The sequence below is a fragment of the Berghia stephanieae genome, chromosome 4 (assembly GCF_034508935.2).
Source record: "Berghia stephanieae isolate SIO BIC M18660-M18661 chromosome 4, UCSD_Bste_1.3, whole genome shotgun sequence".
NCBI classification, from domain to species: Eukaryota; Metazoa; Mollusca; class Gastropoda; order Nudibranchia; family Aeolidiidae; genus Berghia; species Berghia stephanieae.
Window position 1 is genome coordinate 87,867,836 of NC_088363.1, and position 12,500 is coordinate 87,880,335.

The window sequence follows — 12,500 nt, forward strand, 5'->3', positions numbered from 1 at the left end:
TGAGTGACGTCATCTGCATACTATCTATAGATAGTATGCAGATTACGTCACTCAAGTCTTTGTTATTGTTTTTTGCCATCCGCGTTTATGAGTAATGCTCACTTAACTGTATTAACCTGACTATAAACGATCATGGTCACACAAAGTTTGTGTGTTGATCCGTTATACTTCCGGATGGCAATGTTGTGAACTTCCTAGCCAAGCGCAGCGCATACTATCTATTGATAGTAGTTGTAGTTGTAGTTATCTGGATTTTTTTTTCTCTATTACGCTATAGGTCAATGAATTCCCTCTCCACTTATTTGCGGGTCTGATAACCCAATATTATGGTCTCATTATTGTGATGGAAATTTCAAGTAATGACGCGAAATATTATCCATTACAACAATGTTAAACTAGACCCAAAAAGTGGGTTCGGATGTCAGAACTGTACACTGCCGTTGTTTTAAAAAATAGAGTATATATGCAATGTTAACCAAATAGCACAGACTGTGTTCTTTAATAAAACGGCAGTATGTTATAAGTATACATCGGAGAGAGTAAACGATACTTTTTTCATTAAAGTAACGCTGTTTTCAAAGTATTGTCAACAGGCCGCAATGGTCCCACTGATTCCTACATGCAGTTCATTCCTTAGTTACATGAAACGAATTACTTCATTCCATATTGTACGTATTTAAGAGCACTAATTCATGGCTAAAATAAATAGCAAAAACAAAACAGGGAGAAAAAACACTCCATTGAAAACAAATGAATATTTCAACTTACCTACACTTATAACTTCTCCTTTTCCTTCTCTCCCTCCCTTCCACGTCCTTCTACTACTACTACTACTACTACTACTACTACTACTACTACTACTACTACTACTACTACTACTACTACTACTACAACTACTACTACTACTACTACTACTACTACTACTACTACAACAAAGCTACTACTACTACTACTACTACTACTACTACTACTACTACTACTACTACTACTACTACTACTACTACTACTAATACTACTACTACTACATACTACTACTACTACTACTACTACTATTACTATTACTACTACTACTACTACTAGTTCTACTACTACTACTAATACTACTAATATTACTACTACTGCTACTACTACTACTACTACTACTACTACTACTACTACTACTATTATTATTATTATTATTATTATTATTATTATTATTATTATTATTGTTATTATTATTATTATTATTATTACTACGCCTACGCATATTTCTTCTTCTTCTCATTCTTCTTCTTCTTCTTCTTCTTCTTCTTCTTCTTCTTCTTCTTCTTCTTCTACTACTACTACTCGTCCTCCTCTTCCTCTCCATCCCCCCCCCCCTCTTCTTCTCTTTATAATTATTGTAAAACAATCTAGCAACTTCAACAATAGCACAGTGCGACAACAATCTCAATTTATTCCTGCGTTATCAATGATGTTTATTGTTTTCCATTTGAAACAGTTCTTGTCCTCACAAATTCACAAGAAAAAAACAAACGAATCTGCTTTTGGTAACTCTAGATTAATTTGAGGAGTTAAGATAGGACTAAATAAAGACTTTTTTAATGCTATTAACGACAATATTACAAATGATACATGGGCGAGGAAGCCGAGTGGATAAGGCATTGCAGGTCCTGGGTTCAATTCCTGCTTCAGACACTTTCGTTTTATTTCCTTGGGCAACATTATTAACTCCCACTTTGTTCATTTTGGTGGACGTGAGTGATTGATTGTTTGTCTGATGAATTATATACTATATAACTTCATGGAGTGTCTATTGCGTATCCCCGCGGAAGGAGGTATTTTTAATCAAAGAAATAAAATGGATGTTCTTTCACTGGATTTTCCAACATAAAAAGATTGGTTCCATTAGACGGTTCATATCTGAGGATGTGACCAAACACCTGGTTGTGTCCCTCGTACTATCGAAATTGGATTATTGTAATGCTCTATTGTTTGGCGTTTCGCAATATAATCTGAGACGTCTTCAGATTGTCCAAAACAGCGCTGCCAGACTAGTATTCATGAAGCGTAGGTGCGATTCTGCCAGACCTCTGCTTCATGACCTGCATTGGCTGCCTGTTGAGACAAGGATTAAATTCAAAGCTTGTGTTTTAGTGTATCGTTGTCTTGAAGGTACTGCCCCTTCCTACCTTTCGGAACTAATTGAAAGATATTCAAAACCCCGCCCTGTACGTTCGCCAGTGATCCTACCAAACTAGTTATCCCTCGAATACGGAAAAATGCTGGAATGAGATCCTTTTCTCATTTCGGACCCTCTGTTTGGAACGCCTTACCACATATCTGTTTTGTCTTTAGTAGATGGTATGAGAAGCAAAATAGGTCTGTCTGGTTTGTGTTATGTTCTGTGTGTGTGTGTGTGTGTGTGTGTGTGTGTGTGTGTGTGTGAGTGTTTCAGCCAAAGTAATTTGTAATTTAAGCGCTTAGGGTCTTGTGTCTCAGAGTCATAGCGCTATATAAGTTTTCAGCATTAAGGTTAACTCTCTCCGTTGGTATTTTTGAGTACACAACATTCATCAGGATCTTCTTGAAATAATAATGCCATTGATATGACATGCATTTGTTCATTTTATCGGCAGTGGTAATATACTGTATTTTTTAACAGTTGTTTTCTACTCAATTGTTCACAGGTCACAAGGAGGTCCTCTTTCATACCAGAGAGTGAACTGCTGAGAGGATCAGAGAGAACTCTCTTCGGAAGCAGCTTAGATAGTACCTCAGAGAGCGTGAACAGTAGCCGAACGAATGTCCAGACTTCCGCATCCTGCTCCTATACAAACTCCCGTAACGACATCAACTACGATGATGAGGATGACGACGATGACGATGGCGACGATGAGGATGAGGGGGAGGATGAAGATGATGATACGGCGAGAAGTAATAAGACGCAGGAAGAGGCGGAAGGGGATAGAGGATTGTGGGAGAAAAGTTGGCATTATATACTACTGGGGTTTGGGGTGGTTTTCAGCATACGGAATGTCACCGCTTTCCCGTCACTTGTCTTGCAGCATGGAGGAGGTGAGTTTTGGATGGTGTTTTTTTGTCACGTATCGCACCAAAACTGTATAGATAGAACGAAGTTGACGTCACTTGGGTCATTGTTATTGTTTTTGCCATCCGCATTTACGAGTAGTTCTCACTAAATTGTATTATCCAGACTATAAAAGTTCAAGCTTACACCTGGTTTTGTGTGTTGGTCCGTTATACTTCCGGATGGCAATGTTGTGAACTTCTTGGCCAAGCGCATCTTATCTATAGATAGTTCGAAGTTGACGTGACTCAGGTTTTTGTTATTGTTTTTTTTGCCATCCGCGTTTATGAGTAATGCTCACTGAACTGTGTTAACCTGACTATAAACGTTCATGGATACACACAGTTTTGTGTGTTGGTCCGTTATACTTCCGGATGGCAATGTTATGAGCTTCTTAGCCCAGCGCATACTATCTATAGATAGATCCATGAACGTTTATAGTCAGGTTAATACAGTTCAGTGAGAATTACTCATAAACGCGGATGGCAAAAAACAATAACAAAGACCTGAGTGACGTCAACTTCGAACTATCTATAGAATGAACGCACGAAGCTAAGGCCACTCAGCTTTGTAATTATATTTAGACCGCCTGTAAGTGATACGTTCTCACTCGGTTCTATCAATATCAGACTAAAAGCTTGAAAGGTTACACACGGTTTTTTTATGTTTTAATGTGATTATTGTGGCTGGCGGATGTTGTGAGTATTTTACCTAACGCATAGACTATTTAATGGAGGAAAATGAATGCAATGTTTAACCTGCACAATTTTGACTTTAAAATTACTTTTTAGCGTTTGATTCACCAAAGCAAATATACCCTTTTGAGGTGATAAGTCACAATAAGATTTACTGCCAATGGAAATCGAACGGATCAGTTTTAAAGCTACATTATTCAAAAAAGTCTCAGTCACCGTTTAACGTGCCTTACTTAGGTTCTTATCCATTTTGAATACTTTTGAAAAAGGGGTTTTCATAATAGGATTTTTTTCTAATTTTGGCTTCAACAAAAAAAATATGATTCTACAAAACATAATTCTGAGATATTTTCTTATATAAATGCAATGTCACATGTGTCCGAGGGTACTAGTTATACCTCAAAAGAGTTGATCTAGAGACCACGTCCATTGAGGTAAATTTTCATATTGAATGACAAGCAAAAATTAAATGAGAATGTTCTATGAATTTAATGGATTTTTTTTGCCTTTAGCATGTTAGCACGAACTTGTCTTGAAATCGATTTGCTGGTTGTGCTTATTTAAAAAAAATGAATATGAATAGTATTTTCCTTTGAGCAAATCTGAGAGGTCATCAAACTTGAACCAGAGATAAAATTATAATGGCATTACAATAAATTCCATATTTCATTGCGTTTCATGTTGGAGGGATAAATTGATTCAAATGTCAACTGAGTTACGTTATTTAATTTAATAAATAATAATATGAAATTGAATCCTTAGTATGAGATTTTGTGCCAATCGAGACGGAGATGTGAGAAATAAAGCTTAATGGAAGAATTAGCCGATTGGGATAGATAGAACTCTTTGCATTTGAAGTGTTACTTTTACTTCTGAAATCCAATTTTAAATAATTCAAGCTTGAAGTTAAAGATATTTAAGACTTAAAACAATTTATGATAATACATGTTGGCTTTATTCTAATCACTATGCTTGTGTGGTGCACGAAGGAGTAGGTAGATAATAAATGGAAGTAAATAATCAGTATCAAAAATTATTTCCGAACAATCATGTAAGAAAAGACAGCTAAAAAAGTGAAATTTATCAAACAAAACATTTATTGTTTTTTTTTTTTTCAATGAGAAATAAAATAAACGGCTGGATTGCTTAGTGGCTAATGCGACTGCTCATCAACCTCTCCCCCCCCCCCCCTCTCTCTCTCTCTCTCTCTCTCTCTCTCTCTTTCTCTCTCTCTCTCTCTCTCTCTCTCTGTGTGTGTGTGTGTGTGTGTGTGTGAGAGAGAGAGAGAGTCAGACGGTAGGTGTTGTCGTGAATAGATTTTTACATCTCATTCACGGTGAGAAATAAAATAAATTAATAATACGCACGAGGCATGTATCTCCACATGAGTGGGTAGTCGCCACCGAAGTGGGTAGAACGCGATTTACTAAGTACACATACCTAGATTTGGTTGTTCGTAATACGAAACGTTTTAGATTGATTCAAACAAGTCAAAGAGAGCGAGTAAGCGGCGACTGTCGCTTATATACACTGACAAACAAAATATGACGTCACAATCAAAAAACGGAACATCATGACAACTGAGAACAACTCACAACAGCCTCGATCGAGATAGTACACACCAACACACAAACACACACCATAAAAACTTTAAAAAGGCATATCATTCCCTACAGTGTCGTATCAATGGGAGCGATCTATATTCATGTTTTCGTCCAACCAGGTCATCAATCACAGGATTTGTTGTTCTCCAACGATTGGATATATATTATCAAATAAAAACACGCTGCTTTGTTTATGAAAGTTGTAAACATACCCATGTGTCAAGCTGAATAAAATGACCAATCGTAATGTTCGATTTTTAAAAGGTGTAAACACTTTTCACTAAGTGCAATGTGACCAATGACCTCGACCACATGGATAGTTAATATAGATCATGCCCATTGGATACCGGGCTTAGCTCTCTGACACCGTGACATTTTTATTTTCTGCTTTCATCTGGAACTTCTCCATCCACTTTATTTCTCATCATTATTGATACAAGCGTCGCTCCACACTTTATTTTCTGAATTTAAACGTCTATATTGTTTTTTTATTAATCGGTGAGAGAACAAAAGGGTGATGTAAAAAAAACCCAACAACAACTGATTCCTATCTCATTGGAAGTGTAAAACCACTCTTTTGCAGTACTGATTACATACCTTTTCAAACTGATGGCTCTTATTTTCTAGTCTAAATAATATATGCTGGTCATTTATTAAAGATCATCCATTCTCGCTCTTTTACGTAAATCCTCAGAATACATCCTGTTATTAAAATTGTTATTCCACCCTATGATTCAATCTGTAACCTTTTCATTAATGGTCCTCTGAAGGACCGGTTACATAGTCACTTCCAAGGAGTTTAGAACCGAAAAGTAGAAGGTGTGATTTCCCTATCGATATGGAAATAAAGAAATACTCGAGAAATAAAGTAATCGATATACACATTGTTAACACCCTATTTATTCCCTCCTCCTCTTCAGGCGCTTTCTTGTTCACATACGTCGTTTTAACGTATACAATTGGGATACCCCTCATTTACCTGGAGGTCAGTCTGGGTCAATATGCAAGAGGTGGATTGGTCAAAGCCTGGGGTATCATGCCATTGGCCAAGGGTAAGTCTTAACGTTGTATCATTTTATTTTCTTCCTGGACGATTCAAGGTCCATTTCGCTCAAAATTAACCTTCTCCTTACCAACTATAGGAAAATCGTCACATTCGTGAGGATACAACCAACATTTTTCTTATTCAAATTTCATTTGTTCATCATAAAAATTAAAGAAAATGAACAGTGTGTTGTAGAGCATGTTTTGATAAAGAAATTATTTATCGCAAGAACTTCCAACTATTGTGTATGAGTGATAAAAAATCTATTTTGTGTTAGTTGGGTGTAAAGTTTTGGGGAAAATCCTGAAAATGGCTGGTAAGGAGAGGGTTAACCTTCAGAGCCAGTAGGTCCACAAAACCGGAGTTTATCCCGGTTTCTAAAGCATGAAACGGACAATAGAAATTAGAAAAGGACGCTAGTATATGACAAAGTACTTTCCGCCATATCTAAGAGACCCAGCTACCCAATCACTGCTGGGTGGAGAGGGGGGGGGGGTGTCAGAAAATTTTTTAAAATGACGATTTCACCCCGGTTTGATCTCAGTCCCTATGCGTGTAAAAGCGAGTGTTCTACCAACTGAGCTATCGGGACCCCCGTTCAAAATTAACAATAGCTATTTTTCTTCTTTTTTTTTATTATGACTTATGGCGTCGATGATTTAGCCGCGTGATGGCTTGTCTCCGATCAGAATGACGGGACGTCAATCGGGATTAGCGACCGGATTCGTAATAATGATTGCAAAACTCTCGGCCCAACGTTGTGTCAGTAGACAGCGTGGCTCAGCGGTAAGGTCTTTGCTTCGTACGGAAGGTACCGAGTTCGATCACCCGCCGCTGCGTTGTGTGACCTTGAGCAAGTCACCTCGCCCTAGCAACCAATTTGTGGCGCTGCACCGCGGCTGACTTTGGGTTATTCCCGTCTCCTCTTGGAATAGACCCTAGAGAGAAAAAATTTCCCCTATGGGATGAATAAAGAGACTTTTATTTTATTTATTTATTTTGACTCTACTTGACTCCAATGGGAATGAGTATCTGACTTTCGGCAATGTCGGATATTTTAAGAATGGTGGTACAAAATAGAATAGTTGACATTCGACTTCCTTCTAGGGGAATAAATTATGAACCATTGTGAGACGTACCGATCATAATGAATCCGTGTAAATGGCCCCTGTAGCTGTTCCAATATATTTATTCATTTATATTTACGAACAGTACAATATATAAAGCGTCTTTCAGGTTTTATCATCCTGAACATTATTGATAACCCCCCCCTCCATCCCCCCCCCCCCCCACCGAGCCGGAGTTGAAGCCATGAGACAATGTCTTGTATGAAGGGTGTGTTGACATTTAGTCGTAATGTTGCTTTTGAAATTTAAAAAATGCTCTTGAAAGTCACCATTATGTTATGTAGAATATCTAAAAATTCCTTTTTTTTTTGCTTTTGTTTTTCATGTTCCAGGTATATGCATTTCGAGTCTACTTCTCTGTGCCGTCAATGCAGCTTTTACCACAACCACCCCATCATCGTGGGCTCTTTATTACTTTTATAGATCTTTCATTGGACCAAGCCCTTCAAGAAATGCGGAGAGCACCAATGGTAGGAGGACAATAAGTAATGTCTACTGTTTAAAAGTAGTCTAGTGGATATTGATTTTCTATTGTTTACAATAATTTTTATACCAGCACGTTTGCACCTCATAAACGTGTCAACATCTATTTTAAGAGAGTAGGCGTAGGTGTTGGGGTTTTTTTTCCTTATACATTTGAAATAATAAGCTTCACGCGTGTTTGTGACACCAATTGGATCTCGGTGATCTTTTAGTTATTTACAGTATATTCTTTGATGAATACACGTGAAAAAGGGTAAGAGGTAAACATGGAGAGAAATATTTACAGAGAGTTGATTCTCTTAGACATAAAACTTGAACTTCGTGTTTCAAACTATGGTTTTTCCTTTTTCAGCAAACAGTACCAATATCACCCAAAGCAGCAATCATTCTACTAAAGATTCATTCACCAATCAAACAGCGTTGCAAACTCTCCATGACTCAACTACATTCTTTTAGTAAGTATTGTTTTTCCCTTATTGTATTTAATTTGGTATGAAACGAGAAAATAATGTGATAAAATAACTGAAGGAGCAGGAGGAGGAGAAGGAGGAGGAGGGGAGGAGGAGGAGGAGGAGGAGGAGGAGGAGGAGGAGAGAGGAGGAGGAGGAGGAGGAGGAGAAGAAGAAGAAGAAGAAGAAGAAGAAGAAGAAGAAGAAGAAGAAGAAGAAGAAGAAGAAGAAGAAGAAGAAGAAGAAGAAGAATAGGAGGCGGAAGAGGAGGAGAAGTAGGAGGAGAAAGAGGAGGAGGAGGAAGAGGAGGAGGAGGACGACGAGGTGCTGGATGAAGAGGAGGAGGAGGAAGCAGAGGAAGAGGAAGAGAATGGAAGGGAGGGAGGAACAAATATAAAAAGATAAAATGAAGTTTTGAAATTATGTAGGAATAATATTTTGTGGACCGTTTGATATTTAGGAAAATCATATCGGATGAGATGATGAACCAAAAACTGAAAGCATCTGATATTTCATTTCCCCAGTCATTCTACACTCCAAGTTTCATCATCCATTTCGTGTTTTGGTCACATCGTCACATCTCCCCTTGTTATTGCCATCATCATTCTTTGGGCACTAGTCTTCATCTATGCATCTCTCGGTCCTCGGATCATGGGAAAGGTGAGATCTAGGTCTAAGCTTCAAGTTACCTCATTAATAAGAGAGTTTCCGATAGTTCTAATAATAATAATAATAATAATAATAATAATAATAATAATAATAATAATAATAATAATAATAATAATAATAATAATAATAATAATAATAGTAGTAGTAGTAGTAGTAGTAGTAGTAGTAGTACTACTACTACTACTACTACTACTACTACTACTACTACTATACTACTACTACTACTACTACTATTATTATTATTATTATTATTATTATTATTATTATTACTACTATTACTACTACTATTACTACTACTACTACTACTACTACTACTACTACTACTACTACTACTATACTACTACTACTACTACTACTACTACTAATAATAATAATAATAATAATAATAATAATAATAATAATAATAATAATAGTTATAATAATAATAATAGACTAATGATAATGATAATAATAATAATAATAATAATAATAATAATAATAATAATAATAATAATAATAATAATAATAATAACAATAATGATAATAATAAGAATAAGAAGAAAAAAGCTTCTGACCCTTATGTCCACATTCTTAGAAATTGGAGTTGGGGTCTTAAGATCCCCAATTGAGACCCCCAATACATCCGGCCAGGCCATTCATGCTCTTTCATTCTCTGGGTTGGTTCTTGTCCTTGCAATGATTCTGTTTTAGCCCTGGTTAAAGAGGGGGAAAGTCAACTTAAATGTATAGTATATTAGTTTTGGAAGATGATATTTCCCTTGAATGTCATCTCTTTGGTCTGTATTGTTATGATTTTTGTTTTGTTTTGATAATTATTTGTAAACATTTGAGTGTATTTCTCATAGTCGGTTCCTACGCTAGTGTCCGGATTGGACTTTTAGGTGAGTCCACATAAAGCACATTGATAATTTCCTCTCGAATTGTACCATGACTCTCTTTTTTCCTGACCTCGGCACTTTGTCTTATGTTACCCAGGTGCTTTTTACTGTAAGTAGTAGATAGTTTCGACCATCCATTTATCCTTGCGCAGTAAAACCCTTTAAAACAAACAAACAAAAAAAAACCCAACTCATTAATATAATATTATGAAACATCTGTAGATGTATATGGAAATGGAATAATTCACTATGAGGCTATGTTGTCTAGTGGTATGACACTCGTTTTCGGATCGGAAGGTCCTGGGTTCGAGCCTCGCTCGACGCATAGTTGAGTCCTTGGAGACGTCTCTTTACTCACATTCTTTCACCGTACTCATGTGTAAAATGAGTACCTGGCCGTTAAGAGCGTTGTATCTGTCCGAAAATTTTTTTGTAATATTGCCTAACAGGCGTCAGTCATGCCCCGACCTACATGTTAAATGTTGCTGTTGGCCAGGAACCCCTTGTAAAGCGTTTTGAGCACTTTTAGTGGATATTGCGCTATACATATAAAAGCTCAATTTTTTTAATGCACTGTTTTCTATTTTGTTCTCCACAGTTATCCTTAATGTTTTCAGCAGTACCATCCGTCCTATTATTCATCGCCACAGTCGGCGTTTGTACCTTATCGGGATCTGTCCTAGGAATTCGGACATTCTTAAATCCCCATTGGCAACATCTGAACCAGGTCGAGGTAAAATTATCACACTTCATCCTAAATGTTTGTTTAAAAATTATTTTATTATTATTTTAAAAATTTTAAACCGAATATAGAAGTAGGGGATCCTGGTTACTCAGTTGATAAAGCACTCGCCTCACACGGTAAGGGACTGGGATTGATCCTATGTTGAAGTTGGTGTTTTGTTTTTTTCTGACCCGCCTGTCCACCCAGCAGTGATTGGGTAGCTGGCTTTGTTAGATAAAGCGGAAAGTACTTTGCGGTGGACTCACGTCCTATCCTAAGGATAACAAGCAATTGCTAATGTTATTGTCCATTTCACGCTTTAGAAACCGGGATGAACTCATCATCATCATCATCATCATCATCATCTTATGTCATCATCATCATATATCATCATCATCATCATCATCATCATCATCATCATCATCATCATCATCATCATCATCATCATCATCTCACGTCCTATATTTCCAGACCTGGTTAGACAGCTTGGAGCTCGTGCTGACCGGTGTGGGCAGTGGCACAGGTGTCATGATCACTCTCGCTGGACATTGCAACTTCCATGGAAACACCTTCAAGTATGATATTTTTGAATACTGCAACTGTTAACTCATCCAATATGTCTTATGTCAACTTGTGGGCAATTATCAAAATGCCACAAACAGAGAACTAGCCGTAGTAAAATACAAATTCACTAAATTTTATGACTAAATAGCTTTAAAGGCACACATACACGTAATCATCATCATCATCATCATCATCATCATCATCATCATCATCATCATCATCATCATCATCATCATCATCATCATCATCATCATCATCATCATGTGTGCCATCCCTGAGCCATGGGTTGACGAGAAATGGCCCTCCAGCTGTCACGGCCTTGGGCGCGTCTTGTGTATTGGTGGAGATCTATAATAGCACATACATAATAGAAAACCACTAACATTCCAAAGTATAGAGCAATTGAATGACAATAATTACGCTTAAAACTCCAAAGCTAAAAAGTGAAGATTAAGGTTACAGATTTTAAAAAAGCTTATTTATGAGACAACAAAATATAACAAGCTGAATTAAAAACAATGAAAATAAACAAACAAATTTAAAAACCAAACAAACAAACTAGAAACATACATCATCATCATTGCCTTTTTCACTCTGGGTCAGGGTATAGGCCACAAACAGTTTTCATGCTTCTCTATCCTGAGCTAACTTTTTATCTCGTTCCATGTCTTATCACTTCTCTGTATATCAGCTTCTTTAATTCTTCTCCATGTTCCCCGTAGTCTTCCCTTTGATCTTCTGCCCTGAGGGTTCCAGTCCAATACTTTCTTTGTCATAGTGGAGTCCTCTAAGGGTGTGTCCAATCCACCTCCATCGTCTTCTTCCTATTTCCTCTCCCACTTGTTTCTGCTGTGTTCTTTTCCATACTTCTTCATTTTTTGTTCTATCCATGCTTACGCATGCACCTATTTACGAAATTCTCCTTATACATGCCTGTGATGCGTCCCAAGTTTCACATCCATACAGTAGGACAGACTTCACGTTTGAGTTGAAAAGTCTTAGCTTTAGGAAATTATATCGATCGCAATTTGCTACCAAAAAAAGTGTCAATAAAATTTGCAAACTAGTGATTTTAAAAAAAAAAACTCCAATTTATCTTGAATAGTGTTTTCAGCCAGTGACTCTATTGTGTCCATTCTTTCTCCAGGCACGCCATGTTGATGACATCAATGTCCGTTGCCATGACAATCTT

At 37.0% G+C, this 12,500-nt stretch overlaps 1 protein-coding gene across 1 annotated transcript in view; it reads left to right on the forward strand.

Moving 5' to 3' along the window:
• The window catches only part of LOC144971488 (uncharacterized), a 113,125-nt gene that overhangs the window by 74,212 nt on the left and 26,413 nt on the right, over positions 1–12,500 (forward strand). Inside the window, exons 3-10 of the mRNA XM_078912448.1 lie at positions 2,670–3,057; positions 6,290–6,421; positions 7,874–8,011; positions 8,377–8,479; positions 8,998–9,133; positions 10,619–10,753; positions 11,216–11,319; positions 12,456–12,500. The exon at positions 12,456–12,500 is cut by the window's right edge and continues 80 nt beyond it. Of these exons, the coding sequence (XP_078768574.1) occupies positions 2,670–3,057; positions 6,290–6,421; positions 7,874–8,011; positions 8,377–8,479; positions 8,998–9,133; positions 10,619–10,753; positions 11,216–11,319; positions 12,456–12,500 (1,181 nt within the window). The remainder of the gene's footprint in view (positions 1–2,669; positions 3,058–6,289; positions 6,422–7,873; positions 8,012–8,376; positions 8,480–8,997; positions 9,134–10,618; positions 10,754–11,215; positions 11,320–12,455) is intronic.